At 33.0% G+C, this 23487-nt stretch overlaps 1 protein-coding gene across 2 annotated transcripts in view; it reads left to right on the top strand.

The window, feature by feature from the left end:
• The window catches only part of Prkg1 (protein kinase cGMP-dependent 1), a 1169615-nt gene that overhangs the window by 973383 nt on the left and 172745 nt on the right, over positions 1-23487 (top strand). For both annotated transcript variants that reach the window (XM_026410547.2, XM_026410546.2), the window contains exon 7: positions 3049-3143. In XM_026410547.2, coding sequence (XP_026266332.1) covers positions 3049-3143 — 95 coding nt within the window. The remainder of the gene's footprint in view (positions 1-3048; positions 3144-23487) is intronic.

The following is a 23487-nucleotide window of genomic DNA, read 5'->3' on the forward strand; positions in this document are numbered from 1 at the left end:
GTAAGAAAAAGCAATCTCAAAAAATTAAGGATTATGTGCTTCCATTTAACTGGCATTCTTGAAAAGAGTAAACTAGCCTGAGGCCAATAGACTTTTAGTTGCTAAGGTCAAGATTTGGGGAGGACATGAGTATAAACACATACATGAGGGAATTTCTTAAGGTGATAGAATTGTTCTGTGTCTAATTGGGATGCAGGTTATACAAATTTATATGTGCATTTAAATTCATAGAGCTGTAAACCAAAAGCAAAATTCAATTTTACTTCATGATAATTTAATAATCTACATGCACTTCTAAATATTGATAATATTTAGTTAGAAATGTTATTTAATAATCATTTATTAAATCAAGTATCCAGGAATAAAACTAATAAAAATGCTATGTCCTTTTACGAGGAAATTTTATTTGAGATATCATCATTAAAAGCAGAAGATCAACATAGGAAAATATTTGAAAGGAAAAGGAACCTATAAGGAGATAATGAAGAAAACATGACCGTAATTTTCCTCAGGATTAGACAAATAAACTGAACCCAGATATAGATCCATGATTATGTGGAAACTTGATTAAGACAACACAGGCAATGGAAATTAAAAAATGATTATACACAGGGACATAAAAAATTTGGTTACCTACCTCACACCATATACAAAAGTCAATTAAAACTTAAGTGTAAAAGAAAACAAATCAGAAAATAATTTAAAAAACAATGTGAATACTTCTACCTTCTTGGAGTAGGGAAGGATTTCTTAAGATTTTTAAAAAATAGAAACAAGGATAACATGGTTCAATGTGATTACATTAAAATTAATAACTTCTCCAACAAGACATGAAGATAGTAAAATATAAACCAAGTCTAAAGCATCAACAGTAATAAAACATAAATACAATAGGACAATAAAATGAATAATGCACAAAAAAGTAGACAAAAGGATGATCAGATACATCATCAGAAAGTAAACACAAAGGATCAAAAAAATATAAAAATGCTTCGTCTCCATTATCATTCAAGAAAATACTATTTACTATTTTTCTTCCTAGAAAAACAAAGTCCTACAGTACCAAGTCCTGACGACTGTATAGCATAAGATGAACTTTCATTTATTGATGGTATGAATGTGCATATGTATCATAAATGAGTCAGTACCTAGTAAACTGAAGATGCATACTTAATAAACTTGCTCTTTATTCATAAATATTTACCCTACTACCCATGGACACCAGAAAACATGTAGAAGAATGTTCATAGAAACAGTGTCAATATCTATCTATATCTATCTATATATCTATATCTATATCTATATCTATATCTATATCTATATCTATATCTATCTCTCTCTCTCTCTCTCTCTCTCTCTCTCTATATATATATATATATATATATATATATATATATATATATATAACTAAAATGGGAAGCAAACCACATCATTCTCATAGAAGAATTAGCAAATTGTGTGAGTGTGTGTGTGTGTGTGTGTGTATATATATATATATATATATATATATATATATATATATATATATATATCTTAGGATACACAAATAGCAGAAATGAATTTTGGCTAAATATATTAACTTGAATCAATCAGAAACCCAAGGATAGGGCCCATTAACTTTTATTTTAAATAAGACAACCTACCAAAGTATCCACATCTATAAATACCTCATCACTATGCAAATGAATGTCTCTGTGATATAGCTTTGTAGTAAATAAGAGTGTTAAAAACTAAATTTCCACGGTTTGAAATGCTGTGTAGAGGAGTAATCAAATGGATCAGTGGAGAATAATAATTGAATTCCTTCCACCTTACATAGGCTACTGATACTAATAAAAATTCTAGTGATTGACATCCAATTCTAAGATTCAGAAATCTGAAGCATAGTATTTTTAAATGTGTCTAAGTGTCTGGCATTGTCTCAAGAAATTAGTTTTTCTACTTCATTACATTTTCTGGGTAGGTGAATTTTAACCATTTAACTTTTTGGATGACACATAGACAGTATTATGAACATTACAGAGCTTAAGGTAGAAGTGAATTAATACAAAGGTAGAACTTACTCTATTTATGTCTTTGTTCATGCAACAAGAAAGCACTTACCTTCTATGGGTTGTCACCCATGTCACAAGTCCTGTATGCACTGGGAAATCTTGTTATAGTAATGAAGTTTTCTGTTAAACAATTATGACAATTTATTATGAACTTCTTACAAATTGTAGAGAATGCCAAAAAAGTCACCTTTCTTTGAAGAACACACTATTTATGTTACAAAAAAGACATGTATGTGATTTGTATATCTTTTTAAAAAGAAATCCTGTTGAATGAAGCATGTGGATCACAAGGGCTATATATAGCCCAGTAGAGCCTGCAGTATGGCTTTGTGAAAATGGGATGGGCCTTTGAATGAAGGTTGTTGGGTTCTTCTGAGGGAAATAGAAAATTCTTTGAGAAGCTGGATGTGCATGCAGAAGTGTGTAGAGAATGTTCATTGCAGGAAAAAACAAAACAAAACAAAAAAAAAAACAAAAAAACGTGGAAATAATACAAATGCCCAACTTGAAAGAAAATGTATTTATACAATAAAACTCTAATACATTAAAATTAATAAGCATGTAATAAATAATTAAAACAATATTGAGAGAAAAATACATTTCAGAATGATACCTGTGATTATTCATGTATTTTAACATATCTATTAACATATCTATGAACATATAAATAGATTGATAGAATGCTCACTATTAGAGTGGTTGCCTAAGAGTGTAGGAAAATGAGAATAGAGGAAGAATAAGTGAAATTAAGATTACCTAATACATTATTTCTTAAAAATAGCCTGAAATGGTAACAAATGTTTTAGAATAATTTCTTGCCATTGAATTAGAATTTGTGATATTATTCTTTGAACTAGTTAATGGTAATCTAAACCCTTTTTTAAAAAAATAAAAATGGTTTAAAAAGAAGTAATGAAATTAACCTTATCAACTACTATTCACCTGATCCTCCTGGATGTGCAGCAGACTTAGACTTTATTGTTTCTTTTTGCAGGTGAATGTTACTCGTGAAGACTCACCTAGTGAAGACCCAGTCTTTCTTAGGACTTTAGGAAAAGGAGACTGGTTTGGAGAGAAAGCTTTGCAGGGGTAAGTGACCACATGTTGCACAGTTTTTTGAATCCTGTGTTCCTGTTTTAAATTTGGAATTCCTAGCAAAATGAGCCCTTTCTTTAGTACTTAAAATATAATATAGATACAGACCTATGGCAGTCATTTTTATTTATTTTCAGTTGAATTTGTAATCTATTTGGCTAGACCATAGAATTGATTTGTCACCATTTAATCAATCATTGTTATATTAACAGAAAGATTTCTAAGATTTGTGTTCCCTAATGGAAATCTCTATAATGACTCTTAAAGAGAGAAGTCTCTGCAAAATTACTCTGTACAACAATTCTACTTAGCTTGATGGGACGTGCTGGGCTGAGAATTTCAAGATCCCTAAGCCTAATTGTACAAATAATGGATCATAAGGCAGTAAATTCTTTCTAGTGTTCACCTCTGGGTGATAATTTTCATTGCCATTATGGGGATGGAGATGGAAGAGGGAATTGGAGGTGGTGATCATGAATACCTGAGTCCAGTACAGATGGGCTCTGAAGGCTGGACACAGGTATACTTCAAGGTGGCTGGAACTCCATTTGTAAACTAAGACCTCAAGAAACAAGCTCTTGAGATTTCTTCCCGTACATCATAGGAAAAAAACTGAGTTGATCAAACCGTGCATTTTGCAGAATGCATGATAGTTGTATTTGGGAATCCTACTCTCATTTTCCAATAAGCAACATATCTTAATTATCAGTAAATACAGATAGGCCTTTTCAGATATTTGCTCTGTATGTATATGTATCACTTGAATAAGAAATAAGCAATAAACATTTATTTTTTTGTATCGGATTCCAAATGCAGAAGTGTATATGGCAATAGGATGTAATTTACAATCAGTTTTGCTTCCATTTCAAATTGTGCCTTCATTTAAAAATTACATTATAAGCATTTTGCTTAAAATTTACCCAGAAAAAAATAGTTTAAGGAGTTTTTATTTTTAAAGCTATAATCAGATGGTAGGTTTTATCTTTTTTCTTCTTATTTCACAGCAACAGAATGAAACAAAGATATCTTAACAATACATCTTACTCAGGCCATTTTTAACCAAACACACTCAACTTTTATTTTTATTTTACTGATATTATTTGATCCTGATCTGGTGAACATGGATTTGCCATTAGCTATTTCTAACATCAAAATTGGAAGAAATAGCATATTGGGTGTAGATACACAAAGGAATGCAATAAACGTGATTTTCCTAGTATGAACACCACAATCCTGTCATCTGTATCTTAATTTTTCTTTCTTTTGATTATTGAATATGTAAAAGGCTCTGTAGAATGATACCAGCTGATTTCATTGATCCAACAATAAATGCCTCTGTGGAAAACAACATCACTTGCAAAAGATCCAAACAAATGAAAAGAAAGAAAGAGAGAAAGAGAGAAAGAGAGGGGGGATGGGGGGAGAAAGAAAGAGAAAGAGAAAGAACAGAAACATTTACAATCATTTCTAATTAAGACTACAAGTAGAAAGCCAGAAAACAAGTCATATTGGGAATCAACAGATTTTCATATTTTCTTTAGTAGTTTATTGTCAATGAATTTTGATGTCAATTAAAGAAGACTTCCATAGTAAAAAAATTAGTTTGGTTTCCCAAGGAATGACCTTGAGAATATGGTTTATGAAAAAGTTGCCAAATTTTGCTCTAATATCAAAGTTTAAGTAAATAGTACATTTGGATTGGGTCCTTTCCAACACATGAGAATACTCATGAACTATCTGGTAATAGAACTTTCTTTTGCATATATTCAGTCCTCTCCACTGGTCATCTTAACAGGCTATGGAATAACCAACCCACCTTCCTCTCTTCATCCAACCCCACAACTTCCCTCCATAGCCACCCCCATTTTATTCTGACCGTTCCTTTTTTCTTACACCCTTTATTCTCAGTTTTCCACTACTAAGTGTGGCTTTATTGGTCTCTTTTAAGTACTAAGGTCTTTGATTTTTATCTTTATTTAACTATACTTTTTGGCACATTTTACTATTGATTACTCTTTCCTTCTTAAAATTTTCCCATTTTGGGGGCTATTTAAATTATTAGCACTCCTTAGCATTTCTTATTTCATATTCTTTTATATATTCTTAAAGATAACATTTATTACTAAGGGTGGAGGTGAAAAGAAGAAAATTTTCTGTGGGGATACCTGAAAAATCAGTATTTTCCAGTTATCAAAGTTTGAGTTACCACTTTTATGTTTTCTCGTGTAAGTCTCTTCCTCTGCTCTTGATTCAGAGAGCTTCTCTCTCAAATCTCTGATGGTCTTGAATGGACACTTGTCAGATGTATACATCACTCACTCAGAGTCAACGTACTTACACCTTTTTATGATTTGTGTCCTCATGCCCTTTGCTCTACTTATTTCTGTTCCTGATGATTTTTTCTGCTTTGGCGGTACTGGGAATGAAACTCAGAGCCTCAATATGTACTAGGCAAGTACCCTACCACTGAGCAACGCATGCAGACCCCATTTTCTCCTTATTTATTTTTGAAGGAAACATCCCTTAGAGGCAACTTCAACACAAAGTCTTAATTTGTTTTCTGTAGATTACTTCCCCTATTCATCCACTTTTCTGTCCTTTTCATTGTCCCAGTTAGCAAGATCCTTATGTAGTTGGCCCTCATTGTCTGTGTGATCTCATGGTTTCAGAGGTCTCAGTCCATAGATGGCCAACTTCACTGTTCTAGGCCTGAGGTGAGACAGGACATCATGGCAGAAGGAGGCAAGCATCTCAGCTACGACAATCATGTCATGTCAGTAAGAGAGAGCTGATTTCATATCTTAAAATACATCCATATTTTTTCCTTAGCTCTCTTTTTTACATACTTGGCAAGCTTTTCCAGATGTAAGACCACATTAGAACTCAATGAAAAGAAATCCTAAATATTTATCCACTGATCTGATTCTAGATTCTTGCACTTATCAGATACTCAACAAGTATTTGTTGAATGAATGAATGGATTAATGAATGAAGATATGGATGAAAAAATACCTCTCTAATGATACCCAATATTTCAATACATTCTATCATTGATTACCTTCACTACTTCAAATTGTTTGGTGATACCTAAATGGATTTGAGCTCACTTGACTATAGGGGGCAGGTTAGTCATGTAAATGAATAAAAAGGATGAATAAAGCAGGGGCGCAAACTGGAAAGCTTTGTGTAATGGACAGCAATTACTAAACTCTAGTTTATTCCTTCTCTGTAATGTGATCTCAACTTTATTAAGAAAAACAGAAAAAATATATTTTAAAAATATGAAGTATAATTTTTAAACTCTGTTGGAAAAACAATAGCAAATATACAAGCCCCAAATCGTTTCTGAAGAATGTTTGGCCTATAGACTGCCATTTTATGAATTCTATCAATCATATGTACCTCTTTCAAAACTGTATCTACCTAAGCTTATTAGGTTAACCCTTATTGATCATTTTCTTGATTTGAGTTCATCACAGTGTTTTCATGTCCTATGTCTATAACTTGTTTTTCACCCATGTTTCTGTGTTCTTTTGTGATCTTTTCTTTCAATTTCAATGTTTCACACAAGAAATTCTAGTATTACACAAATAAAATTGATTTGTTTCACTACTTTACCTCAAAATATCTTGTCGATGGATAAGACCTCAGGTTATAAGTTCTTTGGGCAACTGTGTACTGTATATCCTTTGGGTGATAGTTATTCTTATGTGAAAACCCTATAATTTTTTACAGTGGAAGAAAAATTTTATAGTCAGGACTCTTTCTGTGTGTATAACAATGCATTAAAGACATGTGGTTTTCCAACAAATAAAACTTTTATGTATTGGGAAATTTTGTTTTATCCCCTGAGTGTATGTTCAGCAGATTGTTAAAATATTGCTTAATTTGTAATTGAATGAAATGAAAACATCATTGAAATTTAAAAATTTGAGATTGCCTCATACTTGTATTGATTAAGCACAGTAGATAAATGAATGACTGATGAAATGTGAACTCAGCCTCCTATTCACTGTGGACCACTTACCTGTAGAAGTAACAAGATTTATTTCTTTCTTGGATGGAGACATTGGAGTCATAAATATAGATCTCTTTTAAACTATATTATTAATAGCCACTAACTCATAGCATCTCATCACTAGAAAAATATGAGTCACTTATTCTTTCATTTTGGTATCAAGCAAACTAAATACTGTTGTTTGGCTAAGGTGTCATTTTATGTTGATAATGGTTATCCATGCCAGAGAAAGGGTGAAATGTTTTGTTTGGGGTATAAGTACTTCCTATATGCATGAAAATCACAGTTTTGCTGCAAAAAGATATTTCAGGTTTAGTCCAATAGTAGGAGTCAATACATTTACACTCTGACTTATTGCTCCACATTTCTACCTGAATTGAAACCATATAGAATACATGTAAGCATCACATAATGTTGAATTCTAAGCCAAACATTACCTTTGCATATCTAATGAAGGAAAATAAATTCAAGTTCAACCCAAGAAGGATGCAATTGTATTAAATATATGCAAGTTCAACCCAAGAAAAATGCAATTGTACTTCTTGGCACCCACCTTCCTTTCTGCTAACATTTGAGTCTTCGGTATCTCATAGAATTAAAAGAGTTTTAGCTCAAAAATCAGACTTCCTGAGTTAGAATTCTATTATTTACTAATTATGAAATTTTAAAAGTTTTTTTTAATCTGAAATGGAGATTATAGTTGTACCTAACTTTGGGCTTGTTCTGAGGATTAATCAAGAGGATACTTGTAAAGTGATTTAATGAGGGTCTAAAATATAGTGTAATGCCCATCACCATCACCTTCACATCACATATGGTCATCCTTTCTCAAGAGTGTTCTGCTGCTATTTGACAAGTGTAGGGCACTTGGTATAATTGGAATAGTGTTAGATTGTGAGTCTGTCACTCACTGCTTACATAACTTTGAACAAGTCTCCCTTTCTGAACCTGTAAACTAAACCAATTGAACTATATAGTCTCAAAGTTTCCATAATGCAGAACCTATGATTCTCTAAGATTTGGCTGCTCTACAACTGGATCAGACCTCTGGATGCCAAATGTAGCCTGAGGCTCCCTGTAAAATGATGGCATTTAATATCAGACCACTATCATCAGGGCCTTCCCTCCAGGAACTATCCCAGCTGTTGCCTCTCATTCTAAATTCCTGTGCCACATGCCAAGTCCTGTTCATGTTAATGCAAAAACGAATGAGCCAAAGCCAGTTTAACAGACCTTGCTATTAGAATCTGTATTTCCCTGGCTTCTCCCTCTTGGACTATGATCTTGGGAATATTACTTAACATTCCTGAACCAGCTTGGTTTTGGCTCATGCTTTTTTAAAAAAAATAACAAAATCATAATAGAGAATATATTATATTTAAATTTGATCATCAATCATATATTTATTTGGAAATACAAATTTATGGATAGAATTCAAACTTCATTTCTACCCTCCACTAGTGCTTTTCTCTTCCTCCCAATGTCACCATTCCAATGTAGGTTATGTATATTACTGAACTTGTGCTCACACACACACACTCTCTCTCTCTCTCTCTCTCTCTCTCTCTCTCTCTCATAAGCATGGAATCTTATTTTATTTGCATTTAAAATTTTACTTACATGAAATTTTACTCTGGATCAATATACAATTTCCCCTTTTTTTCTTTCTGTTGTCATACAACATTTGCATCATTCCTTCATTAGAAGCATTACATTCTTTTTATTTTTAAATGATCTTTCCATTTTTGTATGCACATTTAACACATAATGGCAATCAGTAGCTATCTCTTTCTTTGTAATAGTACAAATATCTTAGTGTATTTAACTCCAAATTTTTCCTACCCATCTTCCACTTAGTTTCCTAGTTTATAGTTCTACCTGGTAGATAAACCCCTGAATCTGAGTCATTATATTTACCATATTTTTAAAATCACCACTGAAATCTATTTATTTAATGTACCAACTACTTTGTCCTTTCTTGCTTCTTGAACTCATTTCATTCCTTTTGAGTTTATTTTTTAGTAATCTTTATGTGTTTACTGTCTTTGCCTACACATAAATGAATATTGGTTTAGGTATAAAGATGGAGGTCAAATTTTATTTTTTCTTTGACATTTTACACACTATTATATTGTCTTTTGATCTGTAGGCATTCAAATTACCATTCCTATTTATGTAGGGTTTTTCTTTCATGGCTCTGTCTTTGACACTACACGTTTTTGTTATAGTCAATTTAGGGACAGATATGTTTAATTTACCCTTCATGTAAACTAAGTGTGTTCACTCTGAAAATGAGTCTTCCTCAATTCTAGAAAATTCTCAGCATTATCTCTACATTTTTCTTTTCCCCACTTCCTCTACTCTCTTGTTTTGGAACTCCTAATAGTTGGATTACCCTCCTCATTCTACTATCTTTACTTTCTTATTCATATTTTTATCTTCTTTGTATTATTCTGTGCTACATTCATAATGGGATTTGGGCAGATTCTTTTAGATAATCATGCAATTCTCTGTTTTCCCTTTAACTGCATTAAGTCTTCAGTTCATTCAATCCACTGGGGTTGTTTCCAATGACTATTTTTTAAAGCTACCTTTGGAATTTTTACTTGGTCACCTCAGTGGTTAGATTTATGAACTCTGATACTACCCTGCATTCTATCAGATTATAATGGGATGAAATTAGAAATCAATGATAAAATAAAAAGTAAAAACTACAACAACACTTGGAGACTAAATAATATGCTGCTGAATGAACAATGGGTTGCAAAAGACATCAAGAAGGAGATTAAAAAATTCTTAGAGGTGAATGAGAACACAGAAATCTCTGGGACACTATGATGGCAGTGCTAAGAGGAAAGTTCATTGCATGGAGTTCATTCCTTAAAAGAAGAAAAAGTGAACAAATAAATAACTTAACATTATATCTCAAAGTCCTAGAAAAAAGAAGAACAAATTAGGCCAACATCATTTTAAATAGAAAAATTCCCTCTAAAAACTGGAGCAAGAAAGGGATGCCCTCTTTCACCACTTCTATTTAACATAGTTCTTGAAACACTGACCAGAGCAATTAGACAGACAAAAGAAATCAAAGGAATACAGACAGGAAAAGAAGAACTCAAATTAACACTATTTGCTGGCAATATGATTCAATACATAGAAGACCCCAAAAAATTCTACCAGAAAGCTTCTAGAACTAATGAATTCAGAAAAGTATCAGGATACAAAATCAATACCCATAAATCAAAGGAATTTCTGTATATCAGTGACAAATCCTCTGAAGGAAAACTTCCCCATTTACAATAGCCTAAAAAAAAAAAAAAAAAAAAAACTTGGAAATCGACCTAACAAAAGAGGTGAAAGACCTCTACAATGAAAACTACAGAACACTAAAGAAAGAAATTAAAGAAGACCCAAGAAGATGGAAAGACCTCCCTTGTTCTTGGATAGGCAGAATTAATATTGTCAAAATGACTGCAGTACCAAAAGCACTATTCAGATTTAATGTAATTCCAATCAATATCCCAATGACATTTCTCATAGAAATAGTAAAAGCAGCCATGAAATTCATCTGGAAAAATAAGAGACCCAGATAGCAAAAGCAATCCTTAGCAAGAATAGTGAAGCAGGTGGCATCACTATACCAGACCTTAAGCTATACTACAGAGCAATAATAACAAAAACAGCATGGTATTGGCCCAAAACAGACTGGTAGACCAGTGGTACAGAATAGAGGACACAGAGACTTACCCACATAATTATGGTTAGCTTTTATTAGACAAAGGTGCCAAAAACATACATTGGAGAAAAGATAGCCTCTTCAACAAATGGTGCTGGGACAACTGGAAATCCATATGCAACAAAATGAAATTAAACCCCTATTTCTCACCATGCACATAACTCAACTCAAAATGGATTAAGAACCTAGGAATAAAATCAGAAACCCCACATCTAGCAGAAGAAAAAGTAGGCCCAAATCTCCAATATATTGGCTTAGGCCCCTACTTCCTTAATAAGACTCCTATAGTGCAAGACTTGACTCTCCATTTCTGAGATACCCAAATTACTAATAATCAATCCTGTTGGTTTTACCTTCTCAATAACTCTTAACCTCAACCACATCTTGCTGTTTCCCCTGGCACTGATCTGCTTAGTGCTACCAAGATGTGTCACCTAGATTACTACACAGTCTCACAATTAGTCTGTCTGACCTTCCTCAGTTCCCATCCATTCCATACGCTAATGTGAAAATTTCTAGGTCTTAGTTTCCCAGAGTGGCCATAATAAATTACCACAAATTGGGTATCTGAAAATAATAGAAATGTGTTATTTCAGAATTATGAAGGCAAGAAATCCAAAAATCAGGATGTTGTTAGGCCATGCTCCCTCTGTAAACTCTAGGGTAGTATCTGTCTCCTGCCTCACTCCTAGTGAAAGGCTTAAATCAGTTTTATTAACATAAATATCACCTAAAATAGCTCACTTTTTTGGTAATGGGAACATTAGAAATTTACTCTCTTAGCAATATTCACTATATTCATTATGCTGTGTGATAGATCTCAACAAACATCAAATTTGTTTCTCCTATCTAGCTGAGACTTTATTTCATTTGACTATCATCTTCCCATTATCCCCACATCTATCCTTTGCAACCACCATTCTACCCTCTCCTTTATGAGTTCAATTGGTTTAGATTCCACATAATAAGTGTGAACATGTGATTACTTGTCTTTCTGTATTTAACCTATGTCTTTTAGCACAGTGTTCTCCAGATACGTGTATGTTTTCACAAAGGATACAATTTCTTTTTTTTTTCTTTTTTTTCTATTTCTGATTTTTTTTATTGGTTGTTCAAAACATTACCTAACTCATGACATATCATCTTTCATACATTTGATTCAAGTGGGTTATGAACTCCCATTTTTACCCCAAATACAAGTTGCAGAATCACATCGGTTACACATCCACATTTTTCTTTCTTTTTGAAGACTGAATAGTATTCCATTATGTATCAAAGCCACATTTTCTTTATCCATCTGTTTATGGACACTTAACCTGATTCCCTAACTTAGTGCTACAACGGATACAGAAGTTCAGATAACTCTCATACTGACTTTAAATCTTTTAGGTAAATATCTAAAAATGGAACTGCTAGATCATATATAATTCTATTTGTAGTTTTTTTAGGTACCTTCATACTATTTCCCATTATGGATCATACAAATTTGTATTCTCTTTTCTACACATACTTGCAAATACTTATTATCTTTTGTGTTTTTGATAATAATCATTAATGTGAGGTGATATTTCATTGTGATTTTAATTTGTAAATCCCTAATAACTAGTAATGTTAAACATTTTCTCATGTATCTTTTAGCCTGTCATATTTTTTTGAGAAATGTCTATTTAGATCCTTTGCTCATTTCTTAATCAGATTATGTCTTCTTTCTATAAAGTTGTTGAGTTCTTTATATAGTTTTGATATTGATTTCATTTCAGATGTATGGCTTCACATATTTTCACCCAATGTACAAATTGTCTTTTCACTCCATTCCTTTTTTTTGTACTCTTTTTTAAAAAGAGTAATCTCATTAGCTTTTTTTTTTTTTTCCATTCGCTTATTTTTACTATTGTTGCATAAGCTTTTGGGGTCATATCTAAAACATTTACTGGCAGACCAATGTTGTGTAGGTTTTACCCTATGTTTCTTATAGTGGTTTTACAGTTTTAGGTATTAAGTATTTAATCCATATTGAGTTGATTTGTGCATATCCTATAGATAAATTTTATTATTTTGCATATGGATATCTAGTTCTCCCAACATCATTTATTGAAAAAACTACCATTTTCCCATTACATATTCTTAGAAGTTTTGTCAAATATGATATGATCATAGTTGCATGCTTTTCTTGGACTCTTTTCTGTTTTCAATGTGTCTTTTTTATGCCAGTACCATGCTGTTTGAGTTGCTCTGACTTTGTAGTATAGTTTGAAAGTAGTGTGATGCCTCCAGCTTTGTTCATTTTACTCATAATTGTCTTGGATATTTGAGGTGGGTTTTTTTCCTTTTGTGATCCCATATGAATTTTAGGTTTATTTTTCTATATTATGAAAAATGATATTGAAATTTTGATAGAGACTGATTGACTCTCTAGACCACTTTGGGTAGTATGGCTATTTTAAAAATATTAATTCTTCCAATCCATAAAAGGGGCTATATTTTTACTTATTTATTCCTCCTTCAATTTCTTTCACTAATGTTTTATAGTGTTTACTCAACAGAGCTTTTACCCCCTTGGTTAAATTTATTCCTGTTTTACTATTTTTATAGCTTTTATAAATGGGGTTGTTTCTTGATTTCTTTTTCAGAAATTTAATTGTTAGTATAGAGAAATGCTACTAATTTTTTAATGTTGATTTTGCATATTGCAACTTTACTGAATTTATCATTGATAACAAGTTTTTGGTAGAGTCTTCAGGGTTTTCTGTACATTAGAAAAATTCTCTTAAATGCAAGGGAATTTATGAAAGAACACTTCTCTTTTTGAGGAAGGCTTTGGGTCTGCTTGAATAATTGTTTTTATAAAAGGGATCAGATTTTTGTGGATGGTTGGAGGAACATCAAAATGTTTTAGTACTTTTCTATTAAATAGTTGCTTTTTCCTTGTTGCCTCAAATATAAGCTCATTTTCAATGATAGAAATTGAGCTATTTACAGAAACAATTCAGTCCCTTATTGTTATTCTCCTATATGTCATTGAGATAAATAATTTCTTTATGTGCTACAAGAGCAAATAATATAAATTTGAAAATCTCTTGAAAAACAGATTTGAAAGTGTTTCAGCTGAAGCTAATTTCCCTGTTAATGATCTCAGCGTGTTTTGTGCCTGTCATTTTTATTCTTTCCAAGTCTAAATGATTGCTTCTTAATTTTTCTTTTATATGGTATAGAAGAAAAATGACTTGGTATAAATCATACTTTAGACAGGAAACAAAAATAATAATTGGTTAAATTCATTGTTATTAGGCTAATCACTTTTTATAAATATATTTTTTTAAATGTTTAAAAAAAAGCTTCTAAATATCCTTGTCAAAAATTATATGAATGTGATATTACTAATGTATTCTAATTAAGGCTGTGTCCATTTGAGACCAGGCTTTCCAGCTGTATTTGTTCTCACATAGTTCTTATTCTTCATTCATACAATGAAATGAAAGAGGAAGATATTTCAGAAGAAATACACTACATGATCATTTGTCTTACCCTATACTATATTTAAGAAAATTCCAATTTTGTGTGTGTGTGTGAGTGTGTGTGTGTGTATGTTTGTGTGCGGGTCCGCACGGAATGGGGTGCAGGGGTGTGTCAAGCAGCATGTAAAGCATCAAGACCATCAGCTCTTCCAAAGGAGATTATAAAAAATGTCATATCACCTTTTGGTGCCTATGATTTAATCAAACAATGAATAATTAGAAATTAAAATTTAAAATACTATTAAAAACTGTGAATTAGAGATAAATATGACAAAAGATGTGTATGACATTTTCTAGAGAAAATTCAAGATATATTTTATTCCTACATTGTAAGACTCAACATTATTCTCCCTGACTGATTAATACATTCAGTGTAACCCCAATCAAAACTCCAAAAACCTGTCTTTCAGAAATTGATATGCCGATTTTTAAATTCACATGGAAACTTAAAGGACCTAGAACAGTCAAAACAACTTAGAAAAGAAGGACCAAATTGGAAGACTAACTCTATGGACTTCAATACTTACTTCAGTGCTACACTAACCAAAACCATGTGGTCTTGATGTCAAGATAAACAAATGAATCAATGGAAAAAAATAAAAGAGTCCAGAAATCAGACACACATGTACAGCTATCTTAGCTTTCCCGTAACAAAAATACCAGAGAACAAGTGATTTCACCAACAGAAATTTATTTTCTCACAGTTCTGACACATGGAATTCTGGGATCAGGGTGCCAGCACTGTCACATTCTGCTCAGGTCCTCTTCTGAGCACGCAGAAGCTCATGATTTCTCCTCGCCTCCCTTTCTTCTGTGTGGACGGTCAAAAACTCTGTGATATCTTTTCTCATAAAAGCACCAATCCCACCTTGCAATTGCCCACTTGTACTGATCTCATCTGCACCCAAGTGTCTCCCAAAGGCTCTCTATTCAAATACCATCAATTTGGGGGTTAGGGCTTTGACCTATGGAGTTTTGAGGAACAAAATTCACTTCATAGCATTTACTAATTTATGTTCAACAGATTCTATTTATGTCTTTGAGCTATTTTTAAATTAGATTTCATTTTTATTTTGGAGTTAAGTGTTTTGAGTTCAGAAACTTTTTAGTTTGACATAATTCTACTTGTCTATTTTTACTTTTGCCTATGTGTTTGGGGTTTTATCCAAAAAAAATTTTGCCTATGTTTTCTCTATCTTTTCTTATAGTCATTTCACAGTTTCATATCTTACTTTTAGGTCTTTGATATACTTTGAGGGTGTAAATATATATATTTGAAGGGTTTTTTTTTTTCCTGTATAATGAGAGGTCAGGGTATAGTTTCATTTGCCAGCACCATTTATTGAAGAATCTGTCCTTTCTCCAATGCATAGTCTTATGCCTTTATAAAACATTAGTTGTCTTTCTGTATGGGGATTAATTCTGGGGTTCTCTATTTTGTTCCATTGGTCTGAGTGTCAGTTTTTGTCCAGAACCATGCTGTTTTGGTTACAATAGCTTTGCATGTTTTGAAGTCAAGTATTGTGGTGCCTCCAGCTTTGTTTATCTGTTTTTCCCCCTCAGAATTGTTTTAGCTATTGTGGGCCTTTGTGGTCCCACATGCATTTTAGGATTCTTCTTTCTAACCCTGTGACAAATGTCTTTGGTATTTTGATGGAGATTGCATTGACTCTATGGATCCTTTTGTTATGGGAAAGCTAAGATAGCAGTACATGTGTGTCTGATTTCTGGACTGTCTATTTTTTTCCATTGATTCGTTTGTTTATCTTGACATCAAGACCACATGGTTTTGGTTAGTGTAGCATTTGGGTAGTGTGGTTCTTTTAACGACATTAAGTCTTCTGTTTCATGCACATGAGTTATCTTTCTATTTTTTGTGTGTCCTGTATAATAATTTCTCTCATTAAAGTCTTGTAATTTTCATTTTGGAATATCTTTACTTCCTTGGTTAAATTTATTCCTCTTTTTGTACTTATTGTGAATGGGATTATTTCTTTTTCAGCAAATTCATTACTGCAGTATGAAAGTACTACTAGTTTTTTTTTGTGTGTGTTGATTTTTGTATCCTGCCACTTTACTGAATTTATCAGTTGTAACAGCCATTTGATAAAGTACTTAGGTTTTCTTTGTAAAAACTCATATCACCTGCCAAAATGGATACTTTGAATTTCTCCTTTCCAGTTTGAATGCTCTTTATTTCTTTCTCTTCCCTCATTGGCTCACTAAGCATGAAAATACATAAGGTTTCAACTGAGCTTCAGTCCTAATTTCCCATTGCTAATTAAATGTGATTTTAAAAGAAATAACAATATAAACCACTTTTTCCCTTTAAGAAGTTGTAAAACAGTTTCTAAAACAATCTCATGGTCTAGGTCTATGTGTATTATGAATATATCCTATAAAGTATAATGCCTGCCCTTCTGTTTTATAGAATATTCTTGTGTATCTGTGCTTAGTGTTATCTTCAGCATCACTTGATGACAGTTGCTTACTATGCAGATGGCTGACTGTGTCTCTCACTGTCTACCCAACAACATCTTTACTGCAAACCTGCTCCTCATATGGGGAAACATGCTGATTTGAAAGGAACATTTTTCCACAAACATTCCATAAGAAGAATACAGGTTTTCTACCACCCACATCCATATGCACTTTATTTTCCTTAGAAACATGTCTTTGCTATCCTAGGGAAATAGTTTTGTTCCTTTTAACTTTAAATCGTTTGTGTTATAATACCAAACAAAACAAAAATAGTCAGAATTGTAAAACATGCACCCAAGGTTCATTTTAGTATTTATAAGTTTTAACATTATGAATTTATAAAATAAAATAATCTTTTTATTTCTTTCTTTCTTTCTTCTTTTTTTTTTGGTACCAGGGATTGAACCCTGGGACACTTAACCACTGAGCCACATCCCCTTTTTAATATTTTATTTAGAGAGAGGATCTTTCTGAGTTGCTTAGGCTGGCTTTGAACTTGCAATTGTCCTGCCTCAGCCTCCCAACTGCTGGAATGACAGACTTTTACTACTATACCCAGCCATAAATCATTTTTAAAAGTATACGTGGACATGCTAAAAGGTGTTTGTAGACCTATCCAACCCAGAATAGTATGGATTTAATAGCAAAGAAAATAATGCATTTTAGAATGTTTCCTGTAATAAACTATTATACTTCATAAACTTCTAATTTCCTATATACACTGTGTGGTATACTACTGCAAGGTATCCTACAATCAACATGCCAACACATGTGCCTGACAAGCACTGAGGATATTAAGCCAGCTAACACATACCTGAGACTGCCATATACGTCATTTATTTTTATTACTTTTCTTTTTTAGCTGTTTTTATTTTTAATTCAGAAGAAGATCAGATAAATTGTTGTATAACTAGCCACAACAATTTCTTTAAATTTTCCATTTGGTAAAGCAATGTGAGTCATTAAGACTTGAAATATACATTTAACAAATTTTCTTTCTAGTAATGTGTAAACATCTAGTGCCATGCAGTCAGATGATTATATTTAAACCAGCATGACAATTTGTGAAAATGGGAAATATTTTCGTGATTTATGAGCTAGTTTGTATTTATAGTTTTTATTATTCCTTTCAAGGTTCAGAGAGTAGATTATGGATCTCTGTCTGGGTCTCCTATAAGACATGAATGTACTTACAGAAAAATTCCACTGGGGAGCAGCCCCTATGGGAAATTTCCCTTCTTTCTCAAGTGTATTATTTTCTCTTCAAATGGGTTCCTCTGTTAATAATATCTTCATTCCCTTATTCAACAGGCTTGGACGGGAAGACCAACCTCCCTCCACAGCTTGTCATGGGCTCTGTCTCTTTTCATGTCCAAATGCCAAATTTATGAACTACTCTTCCACAGTATCTCTCACATTCATTCCTTTCTCTCTTTAATAATGTTTTCCACTATAAATTTTATCTTTACTTCCAGCTCATACTATTAAATTTGTTTTCTCATTTATCATCTCCCAGTACATCAAAACACCACAATGCTAGGCACAGGCAAGTAGGACCCATCTTCTGGGCCTTTAGATTTGGGTCCCAGAGTTCCTCTTCTGTTGTACCTCTTCTCAAAGGAAAAGGAATCTTTGGAATGAATAAATGAACACCTGGGGACTGTTCATCTGATTTGGGATCATTCTTCAGAAACCTGACACCCCTGGCATCCTTGTTCTTCCAGAGTCTTGGAGAGGAGAAATCCTTTACCCAGTTCTTTTCCTTGTAAGAGCCGTTCACACTAGTTGTGTGCACCCTTGAGCCAAGGATAGAATTCGGCTATGTGGAATCTTCCTTGGTTTGGCAGAATAAAAGAATAGCCTGAAGATATGGGATCAGGGCCACCAATTGCTATATGATCAGTTCCAGGTCTGGGTTTGGAAATTTGAAGAACACAGTCCTTAGACTTTGAACTTAATCTTTCAGATTACCATGCAATGATATTTCTTGAGGTAGAACGATAACATTTCTATTATTAAATATATGTTATCTGGACCTCTGTTTACACTCATGTTGTAAGGCCTTATAAATGCTAAGAAAAGATTAGGGCAGGCTATACTGTGATATGTACATATACATAAAGCTATTCTAACAATGTTACAATTTATTTTTTCCAAAAGCATTTGCTTTTATTCCAATGCCCACTAAATAAGCACCAAATTCATATTTTGAATTTCAAGATATATTATGTGGCTTCTAGCTTACTTTTTGTGCTTTATTTTCTATTTCTAAATAAAAAAATCTGAACCCTCAGGAAATAAATATTAGACATCTCTGAATCTTGCACCATGTGTTTTTTCTGCCTCTGCATATTTGAGTATAACATTTTTTGTTGTTACTGTGCCATTTCATGCCATGCCAGATATCCACTTATAAAATCCTCCTTATCTTTCATGATACAATTTACACAACTCCATAATTTCTTTCTTTCTTTGTGTGTGTGTGGTTGTCCAGCCTTTAGTCTTCCTGACCCATTAAGTGCTGGATGATGTTTCATCTTTGAATACAACCAAACAAATATGCCAGTCCCCTTATAAAAATGTCCTGGATAAATAAATGTTGAATCACTTTGTTGTATTTTTCAATACAGAACAATTTTTAAGGATAGTAAAAAAAGGTTTATTATTAATTTTCTTTTCCTAATTTGGAATCCATGAAATGTAGGAAAATAAATTAAACCAGTATAGGAACTAGTTTGAAAAGAAATATAATTTGATTGAGATGTACAAAGTTAGGCTATACAGAATCTTCATGTTCCCACTGAGTTGATTTGCAGCTATTTTCTTTATCTTAAATTACTATTTAATGTTTTCTGTATCATACATAAATATCATTTTTTTATTTTCTCCTACTTTTATTTCATTATTCTCTGTTGAAGTGTTTTTAACTAAGTTGAATTTATTTAAGTCTCTGGTATTTTTGAGAATAGCCATAATAATATTAATCTGGCAATATAATCGATGCTGCGCTGTATTTCTCATATCTGCTTTTAAGACAAGCTCAGTATTCGAGTTGTCCAGAGTGTTAATTGTTGTGAGCTGACAGCCGAGTCCCTCTTCGACTCTGATTTTGTTGAAAGAAAGCTATCTTAAGCCATATTGCTCAAATTCCCAAATTATATTCCTTCCTACACACAATAACTGTTTAAGGTAGAGTACAAAGGCTTGGGCCATGAGCATTTGGAACAAGTCTGCATAGACTTTCACAGCTCCTGGTAGGACAGGTAACTGCAGCACAGCCCAGTGTCTCCATCTGTCAGTCCTTCTTTTGCCACCCTAGCAAGTATTGTTACCAAGTACCTTTTCCTACTCACTACCTACATGCAAATTTCAGAATCTCAGATACTGATTCTCTGGGAACCCAATCTACAATGTGCGATGAAATTATAGGTGTTTATCATTCAGGACTGATATGAGTCTTCCATGAGATACAAAAAGCACCTACCACATTATCTGGTGTTTTGCAAACAGATCCTATTAAATGTTAGGCTCTTGGGGTTGGGCTTCTGACTGTGGCAGAGCACTTGCCTAGCATGTGTAGGGCACTGGGTTTGATTCTCAGCACCACATATAAATAAATAAAATAAAGGTCCATTGACAACTAAAAATAATATTTAAAAAATGTTAGGCTCTCCATATCACTCTCCTCCACATACTACCTAGATAAAAAGTAAAATTTGTGGTCTCAAGGTAGGAATTGTATATCATATATTCATTTGATTGATTGATTCTTCAGTCACTGTTTGCCATATACCATGTATAGTGTAGGTATTTGGGAAACTGGCAAAGAAGCAAAAACTCTATGTTTATGAAATTTACATTCTAAAGTGAGAAGTAAGGAGAAAGACGTTAGAAAGGAATGAAGGTTTTGGATAGGATGGAGCAGAGTTAAGACAGATAGGAAAGATATATTGCAAGAATATTTTCTGTTTAAGTAGGGTTATCAGGATAGCCTTCACTAAGAAAATGATATTTAAACCAAGATCTGAAGGAGGTAAAGAAAGGAGCCATTGATACCTGAGATAATGTCTTATATCATCAAAGGGTCTTACTAAATCAACTTGATGTTGATAAATTAATTAATGACCTCTGTCATCTCCGAGTCTTGGCAAACATTGCCTGCTCTACTTGTAAAGTTCTTTCCCATAACTTTTAGTGTTCTTGTCAATGTTGAACAGTCAGGTATCTGTGTGGGGTGGCGGGAGGCTCTAATGACTGCTGACTACTGTGGTGTAAATACTCCCGCTCTGACCAAGTAGCCAGTGAGTGGCCGGAGGAGTGTGAAGAGGGGAGGAGGGGTGCAGAACTGCCTCTCAGAAGCTGATGAGAGGCAGCTCTAGAACAGCACAGCACTCGGTTCACCTCTTCTCACAGTCTCACCCACTTGAAGTTCTCTGCTATTGTTAACTCATCCCATGGTGGGTTTGGTACCCTTCCACCCTTCAAAAGCATGGTGCATTCTCTCCTCTAGCATAGCACTCTCGTGTTTCATGTACCTGATTATTCAACAGAAAAACGTTTTAGAACAATTATCATTTTTATGATTTGTTTTATATTGGTGGTGCTGAGTAAAATTCCAGAAATATAGTAGGAAAATAGAGTATATTATTAAAAATCTTCAATATTCGTAGATTGTTGTCACTTTATTTTTTAAAAAATTTTTCTTATGATACAGTATTTAATGATATTAGAGAATGAGTTGTTTTAGAATGATAATGTTTTGTGGTTGTGATGTTAATGAGAGACTGCATCATTTAGAGCTACAGGATATGACGAATATTTGCAGACAAAGTACAAGGAATCTTTAATAGTCTAAGGTGAGAAATAAGGAGAAAATGTTAGAAAGGAATGAATTATTTTGAATTATTCAGTAGTGGGGTGGAATGAATAGGTATGGATGAGAAAAGACTGATCAAGAAATGACCATTATTGAAACTTGATGGCAGGTGCATTGACATTGATTCTGTTTTTCTCTGTAGCTTGATATATATTTGAAAATGTCCATAATAAACTGTTAAGTAGATTCATTCTATTTTTTTTTTTTTGGTTTGAGTTCATTTTTAATAAGTTGAACTTTTCAGCTGGGTTCCAAAATTACTTTTTACATAATTTTACCATTAGAGAATTGCACTAAGGCTGGGAGTTGTAGCACACACCTATAATTCCAGCCACTGCAAGACTGAAGCAGGGGATCACAAGTTTGAAGCAAGCCTTGGCAACTTAGTAATATCCTGTCTCAAAAATGGAAAATAATTGAAAGAAGAAAGGGCCAGGAATGTAACTCAGGGTTAGAGTGTCCCTGGATTCAATTCCTAGTATCAGAAAGCAAGGAGTGGGAGGGGGGAGAAAAGAATTTCATTGACAATAAGATGGTGTTTGAGTAATTGATTCTTTAAGTAGTTGTTTGATGACCTTTAATATTATTACTTTCTTTATTAGTTAATGTATTTACTTTTGTTCCCTAAATACTCAGAAAATATATTGTGTCATTTACTAGAAAATAAAATAACAGACAAAACCCCACAAAGAATCATGTGATCCAAAAGACTTAGAATAGCCTCACATTATAATGTTCTTTGGAATTCTTATTTGGCTTAAACCATGTTAGAGAAGCTTTCTTTCATATTCACATACTGAACTCCTTTTTCTTAAAAATGATTAGTCAGGAAATTGTTCGTATGAAATTGCCACTTTGAGTTATTTTACAAAAGTGGCTCTCTGACAGACTCAAGGGTAAGATTTATGAGAGGCGAGTGTCAGACCAAATCTATTTTTTCGCCGGCTGCTCATACCTGGTCAGAGTGTTTTGCCTGAAGATTTCTAGGATGGATGTGAAATTGCCTAGGAAATTAGATGTAGATTTATTTTGTGTTAAATCCAAGTGAAAAGAATATGTTCCAGTCTAGCAGGATTAGTAAATATTGCTGTAAGAATGAAGTAGCAAAGCATGTCCGAGGAGGTGGAGGCTGAATGGCACTAAAACAAAGAATTTTGGCTGCTTATTCTCTTCTATTTGGAGTGAATTTTAACTCACCATGTTAAACTTCTAGTCTAAGTTTACATAATCATGAAATCTCATTTGATCCATTCGACCCCACGAAGACCTTTGCTGAAAGAATATAGGTAGGCCTTTGTTGAAGAATCTTCTACAAAGGAAATGGCTGATTTTAAATATTAGCTCATTAAACAGCCCAACTTTAGGAGTTCATTATAAGATGATCAGTAGTATACATTTACAGTTCCAGATTTTATTACCTCTTCATTTGTTTGTCACAATAAGAAATGATTCACTTTAAGATTCAATTTTGAAATATTTCCATGTTTTTAAAAATTCTGAGAAAATTTCAAACTAACATAAAAGTTACAAGATTAACACAGAAAACTCCAATATACATTGATCTAATTTCTCCAGGTTTAACATTTTACTATACTTGTTTTTTCTATTATCATCTCTCTCTTTAATATATTGAGGTAAGTATGTTCGTATAACATGCATATATGTGACTTTTTTGCACTATTTATAAGTAAGTTGTCCTAATAATATTCTTT

This window comes from Urocitellus parryii, chromosome 5 (assembly GCF_045843805.1).
Source record: "Urocitellus parryii isolate mUroPar1 chromosome 5, mUroPar1.hap1, whole genome shotgun sequence".
NCBI lineage: Eukaryota > Metazoa > Chordata > Mammalia > Rodentia > Sciuridae > Urocitellus > Urocitellus parryii.